The sequence below is a fragment of the Heloderma suspectum genome, chromosome 1, assembly GCF_057233095.1.
Source record: "Heloderma suspectum isolate Gila_16-S chromosome 1, 16-S_ref, whole genome shotgun sequence".
Classification (NCBI taxonomy): domain Eukaryota; kingdom Metazoa; phylum Chordata; class Lepidosauria; order Squamata; family Helodermatidae; genus Heloderma; species Heloderma suspectum.
Window position 1 is genome coordinate 366,642,458 of NC_139458.1, and position 25,749 is coordinate 366,668,206.

General features: G+C 41.5%; 2 protein-coding genes across 9 annotated transcripts in view; one reads left to right on the plus strand and one right to left on the minus strand.

Annotated features, from left to right (window-relative positions):
- ARID4B (AT-rich interaction domain 4B) overlaps positions 1–13,718 on the minus strand; it is a 132,864-nt gene extending 119,146 nt beyond the window's left edge. For 2 of the 6 annotated variants that reach the window (XM_084828163.1, XM_084828162.1), the window contains exons 1-2: positions 13,153–13,421; positions 12,003–12,065 (exon numbers count right to left, since the gene is read on the minus strand). In XM_084828163.1, the coding sequence (XP_084684289.1) occupies positions 12,003–12,008 (6 nt within the window). In that variant the 5' untranslated portion in view covers positions 12,009–12,065; positions 13,153–13,421. Of the gene's footprint in view, positions 1–12,002; positions 12,066–12,667; positions 12,928–13,021; positions 13,422–13,472 lie in introns of those variants that run through there. The other 4 variants (XM_084828167.1, XM_084828164.1, XM_084828166.1 and 1 more) reach the window with 4 other exon arrangements.
- Positions 13,719–13,827: 109 nt separating this feature from the next.
- GGPS1 (geranylgeranyl diphosphate synthase 1) lies at positions 13,828–24,768 on the plus strand. 3 transcript variants are annotated; one of them, XM_084828170.1, is made up of 4 exons: positions 13,828–13,948; positions 16,980–17,083; positions 22,707–22,777; positions 23,749–24,768. In XM_084828170.1, exons 2-4 carry the CDS (start codon positions 17,014–17,016, stop codon positions 24,508–24,510), a joined length of 903 nt encoding a protein of 300 aa, XP_084684296.1. In that variant the 5' UTR covers positions 13,828–13,948; positions 16,980–17,013; the 3' UTR covers positions 24,511–24,768. The 3 variants fall into 3 exon arrangements, with proteins under 3 accessions (XP_084684296.1, XP_084684297.1, XP_084684298.1); XM_084828171.1 differs by lacking the exon at positions 13,828–13,948 and adding an exon at positions 14,135–14,323; XM_084828172.1 differs by lacking the exon at positions 13,828–13,948 and adding an exon at positions 14,135–14,247 and having other exon boundaries at positions 23,749–24,762.
- Positions 24,769–25,749: the final 981 nt, after the last annotated feature.

A 25,749-nucleotide genomic window follows, 5' to 3' on the forward strand; every position in this document is an offset into this window, starting at 1 on the left:
AACCAGTCTTAACCCAAGGAAATTCCCAAGAACTAGTCCTCTGAATTCATATTTGAAGCAATCTTTCAGTCAAAAGCTATGGGTACCAAGGCCATTAACTGAAACTGGTCTTATCTTAAAGAAATATATTAATTGACATTTTAGGCAGCCATTTTATTAGACGAAATTAGGTATGCAATTTTGCACATGCTCTTCTCACCCCTAAGAACAGAACATTTTTCATCATTAGAAGCAAGCAAGAGAAAGATATTCCAAATCCTAAAACAAGGTCAATAAAAATTCTACTTGTCGAATTTCAACCTTTTATGACTTCCTGACAACCACGGGCTTTCAATAAACTCATAAGTACTTATTCATGTTTCTGAGCCATATTTTCTTTTATGTTCTTCTGTACTTAATTTGTATACTTGTACAGAGATGTGAAAACTAAATATAGTTCATAGGAATACTAAAAGGAACTAACTTTAGCCACCTCCATGAATTTGAAATGGGGGAAGAGGGAAGAGAGAAGAAATAACTTCAAGAAATTTGCTACAGCAAGTCTCTTTCGTCAACCTCTTGGGTTGTATCCAATGTTAGTCCTATTTAGAATAGACCCATTGAAATAGAGCCAGTGTGGTGTAGTGGCTAGGGTGCTGGACTGGGAATCGGGAGATCCGGGTTCTAGTCCCCACTCAGCCATGGAAGTTCATCACTGGGTGACTTTGGGCCACTCACAGACTCTCAGCCCAGCCTATCTCACAGGGTTGTTGTTGTGAGGATAAAATGGAGGAGGAGGAGGATTATGTATGGGAGGAAAAAAGGCAGGATATAAATGTAATAAATAAATAAATGAATGAATGGGACTTAAGTTAGTCACGTCTAACTTAAATATTCATTTCAATGGATCTACTCCAAGTAGGGCTGGATAAACCCCTTATTTATTTTCTTACAGATGTTTCTTGCTGAGGTTAATCTAAGAAAAAATTCTTCTATCAACCAACTGACAGCTTACTGCAATATGCTTGGCTTTGATTGTTCCAAGAGTGAAAGTAAATATGCAGCACTGGCCACATTCACACATAATGGTAAACCATAATTTAGGGTTAGTGTGATAAGATGCACTAATGTATAAGGCTGATACAATTAATAAATGTGTGAATCAGTTCATACATAACGGCAAGCCATAATTTAGGATTACATGGACAAGCAGAAATGCACCTGGACAAAGCGCCGGGCTTGAGTGCAGCCCCTTCCCATCTCCTCCCCCCATGCAACTGAGAGGAGTAAACTGGGTTTCAGTTTTGCTTCAGCAGATTCTTCTTTGTCGTTACGCACAAACCTGGAATTGTGGCTTAAAATAAAGTCTAGTTTGTTAATCAAGACAGCAAAGCAAGCCCAGGTTTGTTGCGGGCCTGTTTAGCAATTAACTACAGTTTATTTTAAACTACAATTCCTGTTTCACAAGTAATGAGAAGCCAGGAATCTGCTAAAGCAAAACTAAATTCTATTTTATTTTCCCTCCCAGCTGCGTGGGAGGAGGCGGGGGAGAATGGTCAACCCCAGCTCTTTGCACAGACATATTCCTACTCGTGTATGTAAACCTAAATTATGATTTACCATTACATGAAAACTGATTTGCAAGTTTATACTACTGCACCACTCTTATACACTTACTAGATCTTCTCACCCCTGCAATATAGAAACTTAATTGTTTGCCCAATTGTCTCCAACTATTCTTGCACCATTTATTTACCCCCTATACCACTCCAATGTTAACCCCACACACCCACTCTTAACTCAACCTAGGATGGCCAGAAACAAAAGAGAACAGGACTCCTGCATCTTTTATAACTGCTGTCAAGAGGGAATTTCAGCAGGTGTAGTTTATCATTCAAGTTACACCTGCTGGAATTCTCTCTTCTACACAACTATTTCAAGAACCCTGTCCTCTTTTGCATCTGGCCATCTTAACATGACATGTAGCAGTCACGGACTTGAAGTTTTATTCCTGTTTTCAGTACTTCCAGTGAGCTACGAAGTGCAAACCAATAAATTGTTAGGAGATGCTTCTTCATCTTTTCCTCATGGTAAATTATAATGCTAAATATATCACTAATAATCACCATAAAAAAGGTAAAGGTAAAGGTGTCCCCAAACTGTCGTGTCCAACTCTAGGGTGCGGTGCTCATCCCCGTTTCTAAGCTGAAGAGCCAGCGCTGTCCGAAGACGCTTCCGTGGTCACGTGGCTGGCATGACTGAACACCGAGGCGCACGGAACGCTGTTACCTTTCCCGCCGAGGCGGTACCTATTTATCTACTTGCAATTTCTTGCTTTTCAACTGCTAGGTTGGCAGAAGCTGGGACTGAAGACGGGAGCTCACTCCGTCACGCAGCACTTGGGTCTCGAACTGCTGACCTGCCGACCTTCTAGTCTGCAGTTCAGCGTCTTAACCACTAAGCCACCGCGGCCCCCTAATAATCACCATACCACTTCCTAAACTATATTACTACACTGTTAATTAATTGTGAACATGTTAAGGACCAGATTCCAACTAGACCCTTGGGGCATTCCTTTGTCTCTTCATTAATTGAAGACACTTAATGCCAGCAGTAGGATATGACTGGATAACTTCCTAGTAGCTCTGTGTCTCTAGCCATTTGCAGAGTCAGAATACTAGGATATTGTTCATGTTTACTGAGACAATCCTTATGTTCTGCTTAAGCAAAATAGAAAAGAGAGGAGTCATGACTACAAGGCAGTGACCCTGATTTTATGTCAGGAAACTTCAGCAAGCACTGAGAGGTAGCCAACCTTGCACAGCCTTGAACAACCAGCACTTACTTAATGAGCAAAAGAAAAGATTAGAAGGAAGCTGTTCCTTATCTAGGCTTAAAAGGCAACAAGAGTTGCACAAATTCCAATGAGCCTCAATCCCAATTTGAAGAGGACCATTCATCTCACCTCAACATACTATAAAGGCTCTACAGCCATTCTATATTTCTACAAAATATATTCATTTTTATGAACTTGCATTTGCAAGCCTGATTCAGACACACTACTGGACTAGGACTGGCGAGATTCAGGTTTAAATCTTCACCTTGGCCATGAAGCTGGCTGGATGATCTTCAGCCAATCATCAACTCTCAGCCTAGCCTACCTCACATGGTTGTTATGAGGATAAAATGATGGGAGAGAACGGTGTACACCCCCATGAGCTCCTTGGAGGGAAGGTGGGATATAAATGTAATAAATAAACAAACAGGCCACAGGATGATGTACACTTTTCCCTCATCCCTTTAACTCAGGTTCGGTGTTATATGTGACTGCTGTTAAATCTAGAAAAGTAGTTCATGCATGATCCTAAAATCAATCTGAAACACCTGATTAAAACAAGGGTAAGTTTAAGAGCAAACTCTGATTCATTTCACCATGGTTAGCAGTAGTTACACACATAATGCTTAATTCCAGTGGAGGGTGCCTAGCAGTGATTTGGGAGGGGCAGGGAAAGAATTCATTTGTGAAAGATCAGGGGCCATGGATTCCTGTAGTCCACTTCCCATAATATCTAAACCGCTTGTAGCTTTTTTAGTCTTTTTTATGTCTTTTAGGGCACAATCCTATGGGGATAGCAGAGGCGGCTGACTATCCAGTGCATGGTGGGCGGAGCGCAGAGGGGTCTTCTCCTCAATGCTCCAGCCGCCCTGAATTTGCAGCTAGACAGCCAATTTCAGCTGTCTAGCCAGGGTGCATCGGAGTGGGGGGTGGGGAGAGGCCGGACAGCACATAGGAAGCATTGTAATGGCACTAACGCAGTCCCCTCCCCTCCCCTCCCCTAGGAACCCCCCCCCCCTTTTCAGCCACTTCGCACTGCTCTTATGAGCACAGAGCTGGGGATGAACTGCGCCACCTACGAGGTGGCAGGGGATGGGGCAGGCAGTCATTTTCTGGGAACCAAAAAAATCCTATGGCCATGTACACAATGTCTAGTGGCCATAGAATTGAACCCTTAGTTTGTGACAGTTATGAAGGATATTGTTTTATTATATTTGCATTTTATTCAAATATGTTTATTGTACACCAACCTGGAATTCACTGGATGAAGGATTGTTTAGAAAAAAAATAAATAGTTCTGCAAGATTTTTGTATGTTCTGTACTACTCTAGAGAGGAAAAAAAGCGCTTCATGTGAACATGAATGTACAATGATGCCTTCATCCAAATTCAAGTTCAGTTGCTTTACACTAGTGAAAGGGATATTCCAGGTAGAAAGTGCCCAGGGTATCACATCACTGTCCAGACACAGCATAAGGGGAAAGTAAGATAGAAAACATTTTATTGGCTTTGCATATTTTGTGTCAGTCTGTCATTTTATTTAAATTCACATATATATCTACTATATATAATTACTGCATCTCTTACACTAGATTCTCACTCCTAGCCTAGTCATTCAAAATTACTATGTCATGGTATCTAAAAAATGAGCGTCTCATTTGGATGATCACGCTTCACAAAATACACCTTAATGCAGGTGTTTCTTCTTACACTGGGGCTGACAACAAAGATCTTCTTCCTGGTGTCTAGTTCTTGTTAGCTTTTTCTGTAAAAACCCACATGAATAGGATGTTACAACTCCTCTAACCAACCATTTAACCATTTGGACGTTTTAAAATAAAGGTTAACAAATCACATGCTTGCAAACTAAACCCATTATTTCTTGACCTTTTAAAGCAAACATAATTCCAAGAGTTAAATAGGGATCAATTTCCTGATTAAATCTGCATAACAAACAGAGTTCCATAAATTCACTTGTCTGCTTGTCCACAGCGAGCCCTTGTCCCCCCTCTAGTGAGGAACCCTGCACTTCCAATAAAGCCCAGGTCACAGGACAACCTCCCCTTCCCTCTGCACCCAAACACTCCACTGGACTTTTGCAGGAAGTGCCAACAGTACTTTGCTGCTGCTGCCGATTCTGGGTTGTATCCAGTATTGGTCATGACTAACGTAAATCCCATTCTTTTCAATGGGTCTACTGTAAGTAGGACTAACATTGGATAGAACCCACTGTCTAAGACAAGGGAGAGATTTCTTTAAATAAGTGTATATAACATTTTAAAAGTGCCCAATAACCAAACTTCTCTGGGTGATGTACAGGTAAATTAAAAACACAAGATACCAATAAAACAATAACAGCCCATTAAAAAGACCCAAAAATAAAACCAGCAGCAGGGATAAAACAGTGTGGAAACCTAAAAGAACTAAAAACAGTTCCTTAAATGGCCTGGAAAGATAAAAAGATCTTCACCTGGCACTGAAGAAACCATAACATAGGTACCAGTGGAGCATCTCTGGGGAGCGTGTTTCACAGACCAAGTACCACCACTGAAAAGGCCCTTTTTCTCGTAGCCACCTGGAAGAGGACCTCAGATGATAACCTTTGGGTTTGGCTAGGTAAATATGGGAGGAGACACTCCTTCATGTAACTTCGGCCCAAACCATTTAGGGCTTTAAAGATTAAACCAGTACTTGGGCACAGAAACAGACGAGCAACTAGCGCAGATGACACAGCACTGGCATAATACCCCAGTCCCCATTAACAATCTAGCTACGCTGTTTTGGACTAGCTGTAGTTTCTAGACCATTTTCAAAGGCACATATAACACAGTGCAATAATCCAAAGTAGTAGTTACCAGGCCATGAATAACTGGCTACCTCTGTCCAGGTAAGGTCAGAGAGAAGCCACTATTTATTTATTTTTCCATAGATGTATATACCGCTTTCCAATGGGCTATCAACGTGTTTTATAGAAGTGCTATAAACATAAAATGTAATATTAAAAACACAGTAAAATAACCACTAGTCAACTATAACCATACTGGCTGGCTCACACATCTCACTATGAAGAGCTCTATGAAGAGGAAAGGAAGGGTGGTACATCTTCTATGAGTTGGGATCTTGCTAGAAGTCCTGCAGTGCCTCACTACTACCACCACTGCTTACAAAATCCCAGCATGAGTGAGAATAAAATCCCTCCTCTCCTCAATGGAGAAGGAAATAATTGTTGGTTTCTCTCTCTTCCCACTGGGCAGCCAAGGTACTACTTGCACCACTTGCAAAGTCCTAATGCAAAAGCAATCATTTCTTCCTTCTCTCCACTTGCCAGTGGGATTGGGAAAGTGTGTGGTGGTGGCAACCACAAATAATATATTGGCTACTAAGCCAAGCCAAGATTTCTGGACACCTGATAGTAAACAAACTATACAAAGTGATTTCAAAAATGTATTCATCACAATTTCCTACAATTCAATCAGATATCTAAACCCTTCACTTAGATTATTCTTAAAATAACAGACCTCATAAATTCCCAGAGGAGTAGCCATGTTAGTTTGCCCAGCCAAAAACAACAGAGTCTTATAATACCTTAAAGATTAATAAATGTATTATGGCATAAACTTTCATGGGCTAGAGTCCACTTCACTAGATCCAAGCTTTCATGGGCTAGAGTCCACTTCACTAGATCCATGAAGTCTTATCCACAGTTGACAAGTGTACTTACATAGGGCTGCAGAGGATTCCTTGCTCCCCTGCTCCCAAAAAGGTGAGCAGAGATGACAGTGAAATGCAAAAAGTACAGTCTGTAACAATTCAATTAAACTTTAACTGGAAACACTGTGCTTATTTTGCATAAAAGTAAGCTTTAACTGGATTGCCACAGACTTTTTGAATTTTGTTCCCATCTAACCCCAACGTTTACCAAAAAAACCTGTTCTCTGCAACCTTGAAGATACACACACACACACACACACACACACAACCTTGAAGATACATATATATATATATGCGTGCGCGTGCGCACACACACACATATATATATATATATTTATATATACACACACACACACACACACACACTTCCCAACTATATATGCATCTGATGAAGTGAACTCTAGTCCACAAAAATATATGCCATAATACATTTGTTAGACCTTATACAAAGTTTATTGTGGGGTATTTTGTTTGTTTTAGTTACTGCATTAAGAGTTATGCAAGTATGAGGAAAATGAATAAAAAGCAAGGACCAATGACAGATTAGAAAGGGTATGTAAGCAAGGGTTTCTCTCAAGAAATGTTATTTTCACAACCTAACGATTATTTCTAGAGATAAACATCCCATAAGCATTTCCTTTCTTCCCCCTTTAACTTACTTCTAGTTTCTGCGCTCCTGAAAGCATTCCTATTCTAACTCTATTTGCTTCTGCACAGCTGGCTAGAAAAGTGCAACGTTACTTAGTTCTTAACTAGCTTATGGCACATTGTCTGCAAGAACAACTGAGCTTTCAACCAATGCATGCTGCAGCCAGAAAGTTAAAGCCACTAAGGGAGCAATCCTATGGCCACTAGTCAGCGGCTAGACAGCCATAGGATATCTGGTTTTCTGGGAACCGACCTTCCCCCACTTCCAGTGTGGAACAGCCCCGTGCTCTGCGCTCGCAAGAGGAGTGCAGAGCAGCCAAAATGGGGCATTCCCAGGGGGCGTTCTGGGGCTGGGAGGGTGAAATGCCTGTACGACACATCCCATGTGTCATACAGCAGCCTCCTCCCCTACTCTGCCCTCCCACGGCTAGACAGCTGTAATTGGCTCTCTAGCCAAAAATGCAGGGCAGGAGAAGCGCGGAGGAAACGATCCCCCCGTGCTTCTCCTGCCCTGCACTGGATAGGCGGTTGCCTCCAAGTTCGGAGGCAGCTGCCTATCTGCATAGGATTGTGCCCTAAGCTTACTATTTCACTTCAGGCCATTTGTACAGAAACACCACCACAAGTAACTGATAAAACTTTACTATATTATATTACAAAAGACAACCCTAAAAATAATTACAAATCCTCTTACTCATTGCAAGTGCAAGACTTATGAGTGCATCAGTGATAGGAGGGGACATCATTAATAGTGGGGAGAACAACAGATATAGATATACACAGATATATATAAAGAATGAGTGTTAGCATACCCACTTTCATAAGCAGGCTTAAAGACATTCATGCAAGCAATTTCCACCTTCAACTTCTGTGTTATACTTGGACAATACACCTTTCATCATATGAAGTCTGCATGAATCTGCTGCCAAACTGAGCTTTTTGCTAAGAGTTAACATGGCCCAATAGATACATTTGTGTTGGTCACGTGACAGTGTACTACAGCATACATATAGGGTTATTTGAAATTAACCCCTCTGGCCTACAGAAAAGCTTCCCCCTCCTCGATAAAAAGATCAATACATCTTTTTATTGTATTATCACAATATTTTAAACAGATTGCATTTTAAGTCAGGAGCAAGAACGCATGACAATTTGGAGGCTTTATTTTCTAACATTTTCTAAAGGCAGATGGGACTATATTATGGAGCATAAATGACCGCTAGCAGGCAATTATGGAGGCATCAAGTACAAATTAATCTATTTATACTGTATCAATTTTACCCTAGATAGCTGCACATACTGAACAAAAATAACAATTTGACAGAAAGGGCAATGACTTAATACTGCTGCTTAGATCAACTACTTCCTATACCTCCTATACTGGAAGATAAATTTGGCATTTGATAAACAAATTTCACATGTTCATCAACAAAGAAAATAATTCTTTAATGTATTGAGCTACTCTTAAAATCTTGCACAGTTGACTATTTGTGAGGACCAAAGGAAATGAGTAATAATTCCTATATCACACAAATTACTTAGCAGTTCAAGCTGGCATACTGTGCTAAATGACCTCTAATTATTATGCGTATTATATGGTTAAAGTGGGAGAGGGCATATTTAACACCCAAAATGCCAATGTTTCAGGATTTTTAGTTCATCACAGTTATATAGTTTATTAGTTTCTGTGCCATATAATCGTTTACACAAAGGGACTGTCTTCAATTCACTAGGGAGTATCAATGCATTGTAATAAAGGCAATTTACTAAACTATAAATAGCAAAGTGTACCTTTGTTGTATACATTTTATGATGCTTACATCCAAGTATGCTCAGTCTGAGGGGAGAAATTATATTTATCCTCAGGTTGCTGATAAGGCACAAGAAGAGTAATCTGGGCAAGTTCAAACAGGGGTGAAAAAGCCAAATAGCAAGCTGGGAACAAAAATTGAGTTTCCAGACTGATAGCTTTGAACATGAACCAGCTAAGAAAACACTGCCTGCTTCACTTGAGGGAACAGCCAGTATGTCCATCAGTCAGAGCTTAGGGCATTGTTCTATAATTAATTTCATTCCCATATAAGTGAGTCTGTAGAGTTCACTCAGCTAATTAAAAATTTCATTGCTTATTCTCATCTGTGTAAGCACTACCTTCCACATCACTTTACTGATCAGGTTCACTCTAGTAAAACATTACATTACTAGAACAAAAATAATAATCCTTGCTTACTGTCTTATTCCCTTGGTTAGTGTTATCCTTACAGTATTATGGATATACTGTAACACACTCCTTAATATGAAGGAAAGTAGTATGTTCTTCTCTAGAAGTTTAGAGCAAAAGTTTTAAACAAAATTTTATGTCTGTTTCTAAGGTATATTAGTCATTTACAAATAAAAGGCAAGGTACAATGGAAGAAAAGGCAGCAGAGGGCAAATTGTAGAGCCTATATAATAATTCCTTCCACAGTACAGGACAAAAAGGAGTTTCTTGATGAATCACAACACTAACAGTACTACAGGCTGAGCTTTCAACCAGCCATGCTCATTTTTCCTCCTTGCACATGTATCCCAGCTATTACTCAAAGCCTAGACATTCAGCAGAATGAGGTCTGGAGCAGGACATGTGGAATTAACCTCTCTTCAGTGCTGCTTTAGTGTAAAGAATGTACGTTTTCTCTCTTTTCTCTTATACCACAGCTGTCAGTAACCAAAACCTTCTGCATTGAGGATGCTATCTTTTGACAGCAACTTATCTTTGGAGGAGCAAAAGTTTGTTTTAGCCAAGCATTCACAAAAGAAAATAAATTTTTGACACCTCTAAGCATTTCATCTATCCAACAATCTAGGTAGAATAAAGTGGGCATTATCCCAATAGCAAGTTTCTGCATGACTGTCCTTAAAATCTGTAAACCCCCTTATACATGACTGATCTCTTTCTTTCAATGAACACTTATTGGGATTAAGCCCCCTGGACACAGTGGGACATGTATGAGTAAACATGTATAGTCAAGCAAATTTTATGTGGTGAAAATGACTGACTGGTCATTACAAACAGAGTTAACATGCATAGAATAAGCCTGTAAAAGTAATTTCCAAGATTAAGGGTACAATCCTATGCATGTTTAGACAGAAAGAAGTCCCACAACAACCACGGCTGGCTGGAGAATGCTGGAAGTTGTAGGAGTTTTTTCAGTCTAAGCATGCATAGGATTGCACCCTTAATCTTGGAAATTACTTTTACAGGCTTATTCTATGCATGTTAAATATGTTTGTAATAACCAGTCAGTCATTTTCACCACATAAAACTTGTAGCTAAAACTACAATGTTAATGGTACTAAAATGCTAAATGGCTGAGTATACCCTTTTCTGAAGTATAAAGCGGACTGAACTTTCATTTCATGGATATAATAACTAAAAAAAGTTGGCTAGCACTTTCATTCAAAAGTATTTACTACATACAACACAAGTAGGGGTTTTAAGTTGTTACAAAGCAAAGATGGCATTATAATACTTCCTATTTATGACAAGTTCTTCAGAACTGCGTAGCTACATATTTCAGAACTGTATAGCTATTTCTGTAATAATAGCATCTGATCATGACTAGTCTTTCATCCTCAATAAGTCCAGAACTTGCATGTACATGCGGGAATGACAGTTGTATACGTTTTAAAATAAGCACTCTCTGTGGACTGAAAAAACTTTTTTTTTTCATTTATCACAAACAAACAATATAAAATACAGGTTTTGATACAGTACTTAACTCACTAGTTATTTTTTCAGAAAGAATGATTATTCAGTCAAAAAAGATAAGGTGCATGATGGTGCTTGTTTACTGAGAACTACCAACTTGATTGTATGAAATATTTAATTTTATGTTATTCCTAGTGTTTCCAGCACAGCTGATGTATAACTGTAGCTGTCCACATCCCTGAAGGGCCTTATTCAACAGATGAAGTAGCTTACAATATTTAATAACAAAGATGGTATACACTGCATATCATTCAAGTACTCTCCAATGTTCCATTTTCAGTTATTCAGGAAATGCCTTTAATGGGTTTTATAAAGCCTGAACACCAAATTTTTCACAGCAGAAGAAGCCTTTAATTTGGAACTTAGTCTGGATTTTTAAAAAACATTCTACACCATGTTCTGTATTCAAGGACAGTACAAGTTTAAAAATAAGGAACACAGTATTAATATTTCTCCCATCACATTTGCTTTAAGACACAGACTACCACCTGTCAGTGCCTTTCAGTAAACAGGCACATGCCATGCAACTACTCGCTGCATCCAATCGTGAAAAGCTGTTTAAAAAAAACCTTTCTGCATCTTGCAGCAATATTTTTGCTGCAATCTACTCTCCTATAAGGGCATTTCCAGAAGCTCAGAAATATTAATTCAACAGGGCTCCCATAAACGGAAAGTAAATTAAATCTATCCTTTAACTTCAACAGACAAAAACACAACTGCTTGAGGAAGCTCCCCCGCCCCCACTTCGTACTTTCCAAGAGAGAGAAAATGCCCCCTATTCCTCCACCAAACTACCAAGGCTGGCCCAGGCAGCCATGTCCTCGTTTCCCTTTGAAAGGCTGTTGCAGAAGAACTCTAGCACACTAGATTTACATTATGCCCTCAGCACTGGCATCAGAAGAATATACAAAAACCAAACCAACACACACGGCTTCGTGTAAGCGGAAGAGAGGAAAACAGCCCGCAGTCTGGATTTGGAAACCGCTCCAATCCTCACACTAGGGAGCAGAGCTAGGGCGGACATAACCCTCCGCGGCTCCCCATTCCCCGCCCCCCCCCCCACCCATAAGCGGTTTACCTTCATGATGAACTCAGGCTGCAGTAGAAAAACCCGAAAGAGGCTGAGCTGCCGAGGCTGGACCTGAAATTTAAAACAAAGCACTGAGCCACTGCACCACCCCCTTTTCACCGGGGCGCGCTCTTGCTAATGTGGGGAGGGGGTGGCATTCTGCAGGAGCTTCTCCCCTGTTCCCAAGACTCCCCCCTCAGCCTACCTCTCTCATTCCCTCTACACAGACCCCCTTTTCTCCGCCGCCGCCACCTCGCCAATCCAGCTATCGCAGCCGCTTCCTCTCGGAGCTTCACACACCGCGGCTTGGCTTCCCCCTCACTCGCTGCCTTTGACGCCATTTCTGTCAGCGGAGAAACTTGCCACAACAACCGCTTCTTAACACCCCCCCCCCCCCGTTTCCACAGCTGCCCTCCTTGCAAACCCCTCTCTTGGTACCGCCGGAGGAGGAACAAGCCCTTCGCCTCACTGGGAGCGGCTCTTATCCCCCCAAGTAAATGGGGGCTTGGAGGAGGGAGAGACAGGTTGCGGGGCGTCCAGCCTGGCCGGAGGCGCTTTCTCGCCCATGCAGACACGAGCGCACACACACTTCCCTGCGGGTGGGGAGGCTTCTCCATTGTACTAGGACAAGGAGCGAAGATGGGGGCGGCTCGTCAGGCAGCTCTCCTCCTCACCCTCCTCCTCCTCGTCGTCGTCCTCTCTCTCCATCCCGTGTTAAGAGCTGCGGCTTCCCAGATCTTCCCAGCAACCTGTCTCTCGCTCCTCTCCCCCACCCCCCAACGCTGACTCCGCGGCAGGAGTTTCAGCAACAGCCGCAGCTCCCTGCTCGGAGCTGGTCAGCGATCGAGGAAGCCGGGAAGGCGACGGTCATTAGGGAGAAACACGGGGCGCCTTTCCTCCAACTCGTCCTCCACTGGCGGCTCCAGGACTCCCCACTTCCCTCCCCCGAGACCCAAAGGCTTCGGATTCGGGGGGGGGGGGGATCGCCGAGTCCCGCCGCAGCCTCAACAAGGAGAAAAACAACAAACCAGAAGCGCTTCTTTCCTTCTCTCTCTCTCGCTCTCATCGCCCCTGCAAACGACTTCAGCCTCCACGGAGGAGCCTCATTACTCACTTAGGGCCACGGGGGCCGGGAAGGTCTTTCCCGGGGCAACGTTACCTTTGTTCCACGGCTGTCGCCCACCCGCCCGCTCGCTGGTCCCCCCCTAACCTGTGGGGGGGGGGCGAGGAGGATGGAGACTCCTCCCAACGCTGGACCCGATCCCTGGGCCAAAAATCCCGCGACTATCGAGCAATCGTCTGCCTGGCTTTGGGGACAGGCGAGGGCTCTCGCCCGGCAATAGCGGGGGCCAATCCCTCCCGTCCGAACCCCGCTGGCGACGGCGACAGCGGCGGCTCCGCTCCAAGCTGTTCACTCCCCTCCCCCCCAAAATCCGAAGCGTGACTGACAGCTCAAAGCCCGCCCTCTCCCCGCCTTACCTGCCCACCACTGGCTGCACAGCCATAAAACCCGCCTACTTCCTAACGCCATTAGCCTCTCTATCAGAAACACTGATGTAATTCTCACACCACTTCTATGGAAACAGGGACTCGGCGCCGCGGGGGCTTCTGGGTAGCAATGTTTGTCATCCGCCCTTTGGTCGCAGTTTGCGAAGGGATTCTTTTTCATCCGTACTACAGTTCCCAAGATGCATCCCGAGGCAGAGAGCCGACTGAGAAAATGGAGGGGGAGAGGGCCGAAGAGAGCTTATTAAAACGGCTGTAGGAGGAGCTCGCGCCTGCGCCAAGAGGCCCTGGTGGCGCATTTTCCCCCCATCAGGCGAAGGTGGCGATTGAGGCGGAAGGGGGTGGGGCGTTGTGGCTGCCGCTACTGGGCTGAGGCGAGCCAACGGGCGCCTGAGACCCCTGGAGAGAGCTTGGACTGGGCCGGCGGAGGAGCCGCGGGGGACGCCACAGTAAGTTGGGGCCGCCGCTCTTGAGGGCTATGCTTGAGAAGGAGCCCCTTTCGGTCTCCGCCCACTCTCCCTGGCGGTGGGAGGGGGTGTCGGGTTTCATTCCTCCTCTTCCCCCCGCCTGTACTCATAGGAGGCTCCGCCTTCTCGCGCTGGCTCCTATAAAGATGCGGGCGCGGCACGCGTGAGGAGGAAGAATAGCGCCTTTCTGGAGGCGCCCGTGGTTGCCGGAGAAGCCCCTGGAGCGCTTCCCTCGGAGCTTGTCTGTGTGGCTCTTCCTCTTCGCGTCTCAGCCTGGTGGAGTTGAGTGCGGGTGTATGGGAGAAAAAGGGATAGTTCTTGCGTTGAAGGGTATTTGCGTGTGTTTGTCTTCCTAAGGTATACCTTTGAAGTCACTTAATGAAAATTAATGACCTCTTAAGCGCGCATAAACATCCTCTTTGCGAGAATTGGGTCGCTGAAAGGGCATATTTTTCCACTTCTATAAACTTCATGGTGATGTCTGTGGTATTGATTTATTATTTTGAGGGTTAATTTCGTTTGATTAGACTTGAAATGTTGTTGTTAGCTGCCGTCATCTCTGGCACAGGGTAAAATAACAATTCTAGCTGCTGTCAAAAAGTAGTGAGATGTGTGTTTTCGTTGGGCTTCCCTAGGGTGCTTGTAGTGCTATATCGAAACGTTCTTAATTTGGAGACTGAGCTTTTGCCTCCAATCTGATAATTTCCTGATGTGGAAATTATCCATGTGAAAAAGGAAGATGAGGCCTGTTTAAGTAGGCTTATAATCTCATATAAACAAAATAAATACAGAACAATTTAAAAGTTAGGGAGAATTCCAGAATTAAAACTTGGTCATAGGCTAGCTAAAATAGATGTCCTAAACAGCAGATAATTAATTAACCAAAGATCAGGGTTAATGTACATGATAACATTAAAGGTGTACTGGAAATGTGCTCTGTTGTGAGAATACCAGTCAGCCCTCTGGTATGCCTTGATTAAGCTGTTAAAAAAATGTACAACTGGAAGATTAGTTTCTGTGCTTCTGCTTACATGTTTCTTACATGGAGATTGCTTAAGTAAAGTGGAGTGGTCTTCATTGCTGAAAATGTTCTAACTACTTCTGGCAGTTTAGCAGGTTTTCAGGAAAGGCTGAAGTAAAATGATTGCTATTGATTTATCTGCATTTATGGTGCTCTAGATTTTTACATACCAGTTGTTAAGGAAATATCCAAGGCAGGTTAGGTTCAACATTCAGGAATTTATTAAAGCACAGACACAGCTGTGGTGAGTCAATCGGAACTGAGTCTCCCTAAAACAAAGAAACAGGGTATACTTATACATGCTGAAAGTTGGAGAACAAAGAAAATACAGTGCGCATACTGAAGAGCTAATTTAGCTCAGCAACAGTCTTATTAGCACAGCTTCATTCCTGTCTTCAGGGATGAGGCAACCTGGTGGATAGGAATTTCCTGCTTATAATGAGAAAGTTTCAATTATCTTCTCATGGTGGGACACGTACGCATTCTTTCAATCCCATCAAGTACCTTGCCAGAACCAAACTACTTACAAGGCCTAGTCAGGCCTACCTTCACACATTTAAAGTTTAGAGACTGCTTATGGTTCAACCAAAACTTTTGCATGGTCCAACCAAAACTTTTGTGACCCTCTGTAATCCTTTATTAATAGAACAATAATACATTAGGATTGTGAAGTGCTGAAGTACGTTGACCCAAAGTGATTCAGGCTTTAATTGGCTATCTGATAAATTGTTGATTAAACTGTAGTGATGAATCACTTATCAAAGAAGTTCAAACCCTCACTTGAAAATCCAGTTCAAGATTGACTCTCATATAGGCTTAAAACTTCTACTAAACTAACAGTGTTCAGTTACATTGCAAACCCTTCACTGAGTTTTATAAGTTTTATGCATGGACTTTACAAAAGTCTTTTGTAACATTGCTATTTTCTTGATGCATACAAATTGCATTATAGTTCTGAAAATGCTATAATGCTGTTGGTGTTTCAGGACTGAACAAATGTTCAAGTCCTGTATAAAAGAAAGGGGAAATTATCTCGTAAATGTAAGTATGCTAGCCAGCACTTGTATGTTAGGATCCTGCTTCATTGAATAGCTGTGCACAAAATAGAATATGTTTGAAATCAAACGTGTCTAAGAACGCAAGGCATTAATTTCATTTAAACTTCATTGATCTGTTTGAGCTTAAGCTAACTGAAGTCCTAACCTAAGTATACTCTTTCTGGTGCTTTGTGGGTTTGAATTGGATAGTTAGTATTTATCAGCCCAGTCCTAGATGATGCTTTTTCTGTTTCACTTCCTGCAATTAAAATGTTGCGCTATTCTTTTACACAGAACATCTGTGAAGCTATTGGGAATTGGTTAGAAATTACATGCTAGAAAACAACTTGTTAAATGTTCACCAATTGACAGTGCAATTGCTGAATTGGCATGGGACCATGTTATGACTGCAGTTTCTGTATTTAAATTGCATGAAATGAATTGTTTCAGACTGAAGCAGCTGCAGTGCAGCAAGAAACAGAGGTGAGAGGGAGGGGAAAAAGTTACAGGGAAGTGCACAGGAAAACAATATGTGAAAATATAGGTTTCCTAAACCGAGAGATATATGGATGAGGGAAACTGTACAAGATATGAGAATGAGGGTTCTGAAATGATGCTAGGGAAATGTTGGGCGACACTTCTTTGCCAACACAAGTTATAGTAGCATTTCAGTGTGCAAATTCGTACATGTTCAGGAAGTTTTCATACTGGCACTTTATAAGAAATATGGTGGTCAACTGATCTTTAGAATTTTGTGGAAATTACATGAAATGACATCATGGAAAAATACTGTAGTACTTACTTCAAAGCTTATGGTGATGGTTTGCCCTGCTTCATCTGTATGTTGAACCACAGCCTGTATTTTGCTTGCTTTCCAGTTCTGTTTTCCTCTCCCTGCACCGTATTCCGTGGTGGGTGTTCCTTTAAACTATGTTGTTAATTTGTTTCTAAACAGATTGAACTACTCTTCAGAATTTTTTTTTTTTAAAATGGAACAAGTAGAAGAGACATCTAAAAGAATTCTCTTGGAGCCATACAACTACTTACTTCAACTACCAGGTAACATCTCATTCTTTGAAGTGTAGCAGTGTCTGATAAACTAATATCTGAGTGTTGGCCATAGCAATCCTTTGGTCTGGCTGAGCTTTAAAGCCTAGGATTAATGCTGTTTTATATCACCAGTTTCTTTGCTACCTGACTGTCATTGTGCATGCTTCTCTTTTTTTTAACTAACTTAGACCCTGTCACGCACTGATACTTACGCCCAATAACAAGGGACTAAAAAGCAGACTGAGGCTGTTGGAATTTGCCTTTTAGAAGTGAAGGATTGGTACCATTCTAATCCATTTAAAGTGCTGTTACAGTGTATATAATTTTTTGGCAAGTATTGCTATCCAAATCATACTGAATTTATTTTGTGTTGGGGTGGAATTCTAACTTTTGATCTGCCATTATGGCTGATTAAAGCTGATACTTTAGGAGTTCACCCATCATGGCAGTGCTTCCATGTTTAACCTAGGAATTATGGGCATGAGTGTTTCAGTTCTTAATTAACAACTCTGGGTTGTTTGACATGGGAACCAGAAACTTTGGGTTGTTCATAGGCTAAACAACCCAGAATTAACCCAACAACAAGCCATGGGCAATTCCTGGATTGTTAATTAAAAGCAGAAACAACAAGCATGCAACTCTCATGCTCTGCTCATCCTTACAATTGCTGGGTTAAACAACCCAGCAATTGCCACTGTGACATGTGAACCACCTTACTGTTTCCTTACAAAAGCCAGACCTTAGTTGATAAGGGCCTGATTAGCTAATGCTGAACCATAGCACTAAACCATGCAAATGAGCTTGTTCAGGCCCTTTTCTACTCTGGTATGGCCACAAGGGGACTGGAAGCAAATGACTAGAATCATTTGCTTCTGGGTTTAAACTAATTACAGTTTGTTAAGCCCAAACTGGGCTGAACTGTAGCTAGTTTAAACCAGGAGCAGGCAACCTTTTTGGGCCACAGGCACATTTGCTATTTTGGAAAGGTGTGGTTCCACAACAAATTCCCGTAGGAGTAAAGTATTCGGACCAACCCAACTTCTCTGAATTCTCTCTTGTTCCCACACACTTTTCTTTCCCCATACCCAGTTGGTTTTGGCAGGGGACTTCTGTCCCCACCTCTGCTAAAGTGTGGGAAAGGGTCCCCTGCCAAAAAAAAAACAGCTGGAGGGGGGAGGAAACCCACCCACTGTATTTGGTGGGGGGTGGGCTTCCCCTTAAGCTATTTGGCAGGACCCTTTCCCCCCCATCTGTTATGTTTTGTTGACTTTAATAGAGGTAGGAAAAAGTGGCCTTGCGGTCACACTGGAGCCTTGGCAGGTGCTCTTTGGCTGGCCCCTGGTTTAAACTATGGTTTATTGAAACAAGCCAGAATTAAATTGTGGTTTCTGCTTCTGTCTTTCTTCAATAAACCAAAGTTATACCATGTAATGACAGACTACAGTTGCTTTAAACCTAGTGACAGATGCTTCCAGTTTCCTTTTTGTAGACATGCTGCAGGAGGAAAGGACAGGGGTATGTGTGAGCCTGAGGCTTGTTCGTGTACCAATAAACTGTGGTTTAGTGATGGATATGAACCAAGCCAATAAGTCTTAAGGTTGGTATCCAATTAACCCCTCCTGTCAAGAGAATAGCTTCCATCAGCAGGACATGGAAGGGAGTGATTTCCTCTACAGTTTTTATCTAAAAGCTTCATTCAAGTTCCTGAGTTCTATTGGCTGTCCTTTTTTAATTAGATTGTCTGAATTATTGGAAATGAGACTGACAAAATAATTATCCTGCATTTGCAATAAGACTAGCACATGGTATAATATGGCCTTGCTGCCACTGTGCCATAAACTTTAATAGACCTACCTTTGGGGTCCCTGTTTATGAGTGGAAGCTTGGTTAAATCTCAGCATAAGTCTCCATAGTGCCAATTTTGTTGACACAAGGTAGTAATGGCTCCCATTCTCTTCTAGCCCAAAGACTAGTAGCATCATCAGATATCTGTCATGGCACTTATAGTTCCAAGTTGCTTTATGCAGCTCAGATTAGTAATTATGTGTAACTCTAGGTAAAAACTTAATTTTAGGTTATTTTCCTTTAACTGTAAGAGCATTGCATAGTTATCTGGGTAACCATACCTCAATCTAATTAGCTGTTATGAAATGCTAGCTAACTACTTTCAAGGAATGTAATGAGCTACCATGGCTCTTGAACAGTCTGTTTGCCATCTACTTTTTATTTGGACCATTCATGATTTTAAAGAAGCTATAATAATGTAAATACAGAAGAGATCTTATTATGCATTTGAGGTAAGGAAATGTCAGTGCAATTTTAAATGCTTTAGAACTGAGGTAGGCAACAGTTTGGGGGCTGTGGGCATATTTGGGAAACAGTCCTTGGGACCACCACAAAATGGCTACCATGGAAGGCGTGGCTTGTCACAAAGGACAATTAACCTGCCGAACAATGATTACAGTGCAGAGGTGGCAACTGAGTCCCAACTCACACAAATCTTTTGAACCCACAGTTTTCAGCGCCAACAGAAACCCATTTCGCAAAAGGAACTGCTTGCAGAGCCTCTGCAGATGGAAGAGGTTAAGGGTTTCATTGAGAATATGAGGAATAGAAAAACTCCAGGGCCAGATGGTTTTTGTATAGAATTGTGTAATGTGCACTTTTGACTCCTACACTTCTCCGTCTTTACCGTGAGGCTTTTGAATCAGGAATTCTGTCTCTTTATCCGATGCTTATATCAGTTATCCCTAAACCTGGCAAAGACCATACCAACTGTGCAAATTTATAGGCCATTTTCCTTAATCAATGTGGATGCTGAAATGTTAATGGCAATTCTAGCAAATAGACTTCAGCATTTGATACATACATTAGTGCATCTTGATCAAGTGGGGTTTATTTGCCAGAGACGGAGCAGATAATCTGAGGCTTGCAGTAAATCTGATTGCTTTTCATTCTAAATGAGCGCACTCGGCTGTGATTATTTCACTTCATGCTGAAATATAATGACAAATTATATTGGTTGTTTATGTTTGTGACCTTGGAAAAAATGGATTTCCACAGGAATTTTTAAGATGGATTAAAAAAATTATCTTCAAGGTTTTTTTTAGTTTGGAGTGAGGTACAAGGCAGGCCTGTCCTCTGTCTCCCTTGATATTTGATTTGTGCTTGGAACCCTTGGTTGTGCAATTAGGCAAGGTAGAGGCATTTCCAATTTTGTGCATGAGCAGGTTGAATATAAAATGGCTTTATACACAGAAGATTTGTTGTTAGTTATCAGTAGGTTAGTCTTCTATACCAAAATTAATAATAAACCCCAGAAGTGTATGAAAGGTATCAATTAAACTTAATAATAGGTCAAAATCTGAATTAATGCCTGTAGGTAGTATCAAGGCATGAAAAGTAGTTACTAAATAGCAATTTTCTTGGTGTTGAGAAGCAATATAGTATCTTGGAATATTGGTGCCTAGAGACATTTTGCAAATGATTAAATTGAATATAGGTCTGTTACTGGCAGAAATATCTTTTGACTTGAAACATGGGCATCACTTAAGTTAGGTACTTGGAGTAAGGTTAACATACTTAAGATGAGTGTCTTGCCATGGGTAATTTATATACCACATTGTATTCCTTTATACATTCCCCAAATGTATTTTCAAAAACTTTATGCAGCATTTCGGAAGTTTATTTGCAGAGCAGGGGGGAGGACATCCTCCCTATTTTTCACTGAAGAGGATGCAGTTGTCAGAGGATTTACTTTTCCAGATCTTAGTTTATATCATAAGGCTTGTTAAGTTGTACCAATGATTGGAGAACAACCTTTAAAAAAAAAAAAAAAGCTTCTCCATGGCTTGTTTTGGAGTCAAATTATTTGGCACCTCTTTCTGACTGGATGGTGTTAGGATCTCAGTATATTAAAAAGAAAAACGGCTCCACTCAGTTTTAGCAGCATGAGTGGTTTGGTATGTAATGTCTCATTAGCTGCAGAATGATCCATTTGTTGTTCAGTCGTTAAGTCGTGTCCGACTCTTCGTGACCCCATGGACCATAGCACACCAGGCCTTCCTAGAATTATCCATATTTGCATGCTAAATAAACTTTAAGAGAATCCAGTCTTTAAAATAGAGAGGCTGCCTGTAATGTGGAGTTGGGCTGATAGTGGAATTTATACTTTAGATGAGTTAATAGGATCAGGTGAGTTTTTACCACTTTCAGTATTGCGGATGAGGTATCATTTACCATCTAGCACTAGTTGGCAGTGTATTCAGCTGCAGCATTTGCTGGAGTCTATATATGGGCCATCAGTGGCATGTGCTTCATCGCTTTCTATACTTTTGGAAGAATTAATTGGTTCTTTACAGAAAGCTAAGCCTACAATAGTTGTTTATAAAACTCTTTTGGAATGCATGAAAGTAGATGTTCAGAATGTCAGAGGATTGGAATAAGGAATTGGAACGCTCTATACAGTCTAATCAATGGAAAGTGCCCTAGCTTCCATTTGTATTATTTCCGTAGATCTAAAATTGAGGCTGATTCAGCAGAAATTGATGTTTTGCCTATACTGGACACCACCAAGGCTTTTTAAGAAGAAGCTAGCTAGCTCTTTGTGATGCTGCAATGTAATGAGGATAATGCCTCATTGAGGCATATGATGCGAGCATGTCCTGTAGTGGCTTCCTTTTGGTTGGAAGTCATTGCTTATATAATGTTGTTCTTGAAAAATCTGTGATAATAACAGATGTGCTTGCACTCTTAAATTACATCCCTGTGATGTGGGGATTAACAGATGAACAGCAAGGGTGGATACAGAGAGTCCTTACAGTTATAGACTTGTACCTGAACCTTGGAAGGCTAAACACCCACCACCTATCATTCAACGAACTGAAGATCTTACTGCTCTTGCTACATTTGAACACACCTCCTATAGCTGTCAGTCTACTATTGATGCCTTATATATATGGGCTACTTATGTTAACCTGTATATTTGACATGGAAGTGTTAAATCCTTCTTTCCCCTCTTTATCTTTCTCTGTTAAGGGTGATGTAAACAATTATTGTGTATGGATATGTTTTATGATCTTTTTCTTTCCCCCCTCTTTTGTGGTTCCCCCCATTGTTGTTTGTAAATACAGTAACACCTTTTTCTTTTCTAACAGCCAACTCATTCCCTGCTGCATCTTTTTCTCTCTGACTTTGAATCACCATCCATACACATTCTTTCACTCAAGTTCACCACCCATAGACATGTATGTGCTCTCTCATATGAGCTGTTAATTTAGTAGTTTGCCTGCCTACTGCCTTGGATCTGAACATACTAATTAAAGCCACACCCTAATAGCTTAATGCTGAAATCAATGTATGTGTCTAAAGTAGCATTAGGATTAGCTTTGGTAGAACTCAGATGGTGAAACGGTTGAGCAACATGCAATCCCAGGGCAAGTACCCTAGCGTAGAGACATGATAAGCATATCTTCACAAGGTCCTGAAGTAATTGGAGACTCAGTTCTAACTAGGCCATGAGAGCATGTACTGTTTACTCCACCCGATATTATGAAAATATCCCTTTGGGAATTTCACAAACCTTAATACTCTGTCCAGGTAATAATGCCTTCATTTTATTTTTAAATGGCAGGTAAGCAAGTCAGAACCAAACTTTCCCAAGCCTTTAATCACTGGTTGAATGTTCCTGAAGATAAGCTACAGGTGAGTTGTACTCTTCAAGTTATATATCCCTTTTAAAATGTAATCACATAGTGATATGAATGATGACTTAACTCCCTTTTTCTAACTCTGCTCCTATATTTTTCTAACTCTGTAAAAACATTATTCTGGCCTGCACCAACATACTGTGTTCTATGCTACATGTAGAAATACAGCACCTCAAACTTTTTTCCAACAGGATAGAGCCTCAGGCTCACACATTATGCTTTGGGAGCAAGGTGGTAAGCAATGTGAGGGCTTTTGTACTTCTCTCTGGGTATATAAACCCCAGTATTTTATACCCTGCCATTCAAGAATTCACAAAGTGGCTTCCAATTATAAAACAGAGCAATAATAAAACATCTCTGATGGTTTTACCAATTCAGTTAACACCACATTTATAAAGCAGTAAAACATTAGCAGAAATAAGTTCTTACTTGCCCATGCAAATAAGTTTTGATTCAGTGCTGAAAATTCATCAAAGTTGATGCCAGATGGACTTCTGCTGCAGAGGGTATTCCAAGCTGGGTTGCCACCACAGAAAAGGCTTTATCTCCAGTTGCCACCTACCTAACAACTGAAGGCAGGGATGGCCATAGAATGGCTTCTGAAGATGATCTTAATGACAGGTCATATAGGAGCAGGTGGTCCTTTATGCAGATATTCATTCACCAGGGGCAGATGCCTCAGGCAAGGAAGACACCCAGTGGCACATATACCCTCCCCTGCACCCTGACTTGTGCTGTAGGTTGGAGAAAGTAAGTCTTTCCCACTGATGGTTCACCATCTTCATGCCTGTATGTCAGTGCAGAGAACTTAATAAAACTAATACATTGCCAGGAGAGTTGAGAGCAGAAAAGGATCAGAAATTGAGATCTGCTAATTGGATAAGGGCAAGTCTAAAGGTAGTTGTTAGAAGAAAAATAGTGGCATAAAGTGGAATACAGGACTTAATTATTTCTCTCTTTTATTAGGTTATCATTGAAGTGACAGAAATGTTGCACAATGCAAGTTTGCTTATAGACGACATAGAAGACAATTCAAAGCTACGACGAGGTTTTCCAGTGGCTCATAGCATCTATGGAATACCATCTGTAATAAATTGTGCAAACTTTGTGTATTTCCTTGGGTTGCAAAAGGTTTTAACTCTCGATCATCCAGATGCTGTAAAAGTGTTCACCCGCCAATTGCTGGAACTCCATAAGGGCCAAGGCTTGGATATTTACTGGAGAGATACTTATACCTGTCCTACAGAAGCAGAGTATAAAGCCATGGTTCTGCAAAAGACAGGTGGCCTTTTTGGACTAGCTGTGGGCCTCATGCAGTTGTTCTCCAGTTATAAAAAAGATTTAAAACCACTCCTTAACACCCTTGGGCTCTTCTTCCAAATTCGAGATGACTATGCAAACTTGCACTCCAAAGAATATAGTGAAAACAAAAGTTTTTGTGAAGACTTAACTGAAGGGAAGTTCTCATTCCCAACTATCCATGCCATATGGTCTAGGCCTGAAAGCACACAGGTGCAGAATATTCTGCGACAGAGGACTGAAAATGTGGACATAAAAAAATATTGTGTACATTACCTTGAGAATGTGGGTTCCTTTGAATACACCCTGAAAACATTAAAAGAACTTGAATCTGAAGCTTATAAACAAATTGAATCACTTGGGGAGAACCCCAAGCTTGTAGCTTTACTCGAATATTTAAGCAAAATGTTCAGGGACAATGAAAATTGACACAATTGCTAATTATGTTTTACTGGAAACATCTTTGAAATGATCACGAAAACAAAACTTAATTTTATAGTATCTTTATCCTTGCTGCTTAGGAACTGCTCTAAAGCATACTTTGAGGGGCAACTGGAGGTTTTGTATGTGCCCTAAATGATCTTTGAATTCTTACTTTCAGCTGCTTATGCAAAATTGCATTATGCTACAAACTTCCAGTGAAATAAAGCTCCCAAGTCTTACTATGGATCTTTCATATATTACCCCATTTGATTGTGGTTCTATTTTAATTCTGGCCTTGAGACACATTTCCAAATATGGCAAAGAAAGGACATGTTCTGGCTTGGTTGTTAATTTTGCTTTTATCAAGTTCTAGTTTGTCTAGGCAGGTATTCTTAAATGCTCTTGCATTTCCCTTTAACCTTGGGGCAGTGGATTAATGTATGCTTTAATATGAAAATGTTTGTTAAGCAGGGTGTGGGAGGCAGGTAAATCAAACCAGAGCCTAAGCCGTAATGGGGAAGAGCCATCAACCTTCCAACTTAGTAATTAAGGGCGCAATCCTGACAGAATAGTCGGCCATCTTTAAACTCGGCGGTGGCCAGTTGTGGGCAGAGCATGGAGGGGATCCTCTCCTCCAAGCTCCAGCTGCCCTGCATTTGTGTCTAGACAGCAGATTTCAGTGGTCTAGTTGGGCACTTTGGGGGGGGGGAGGCCACACGGCACATAGGAAGTGTCATAAAGATGCTTCTGTGGCCCCTGCCCCCAGGACCACCCCCTTTTTGGCGCTGCATTTACCAGTGCAGAGACAGGGAAGAACTGTGCCACCTACGAGGCAGTGGGGGAGGGAGCACAGTTTCTGGGAACTGAAAAATCCCATGACTGTCTAGACAATGTCTAGCAGCCATAGCATTGCTCTTCAATTGGTTTTGCTGAAGCATGGAATCAGTTGGACTATATTGTGTAAGAGGATGAACATGGTAGCCATGCAGTTTCAATATCTGCCTTCTCCCTCTTTACTTGCATTTAAGTAAAGAGAGAAATTAGGTATTCAAAATTCGCTTCTGCTTATACAGTGGGATCTTTAGGTCCTACCCCTCTTGTTTTTCTGGCATGTTGTCAAGCCACTTAAATATGATAGATGAGATTGTAAATGGTTCATCCTAAAGCCTTTCAAGCCAAAATGCTCTTTACAACAAATGTTAGCCTTCAATCTGGTGCCCTCCAGATATTTTGGACTATACCTCC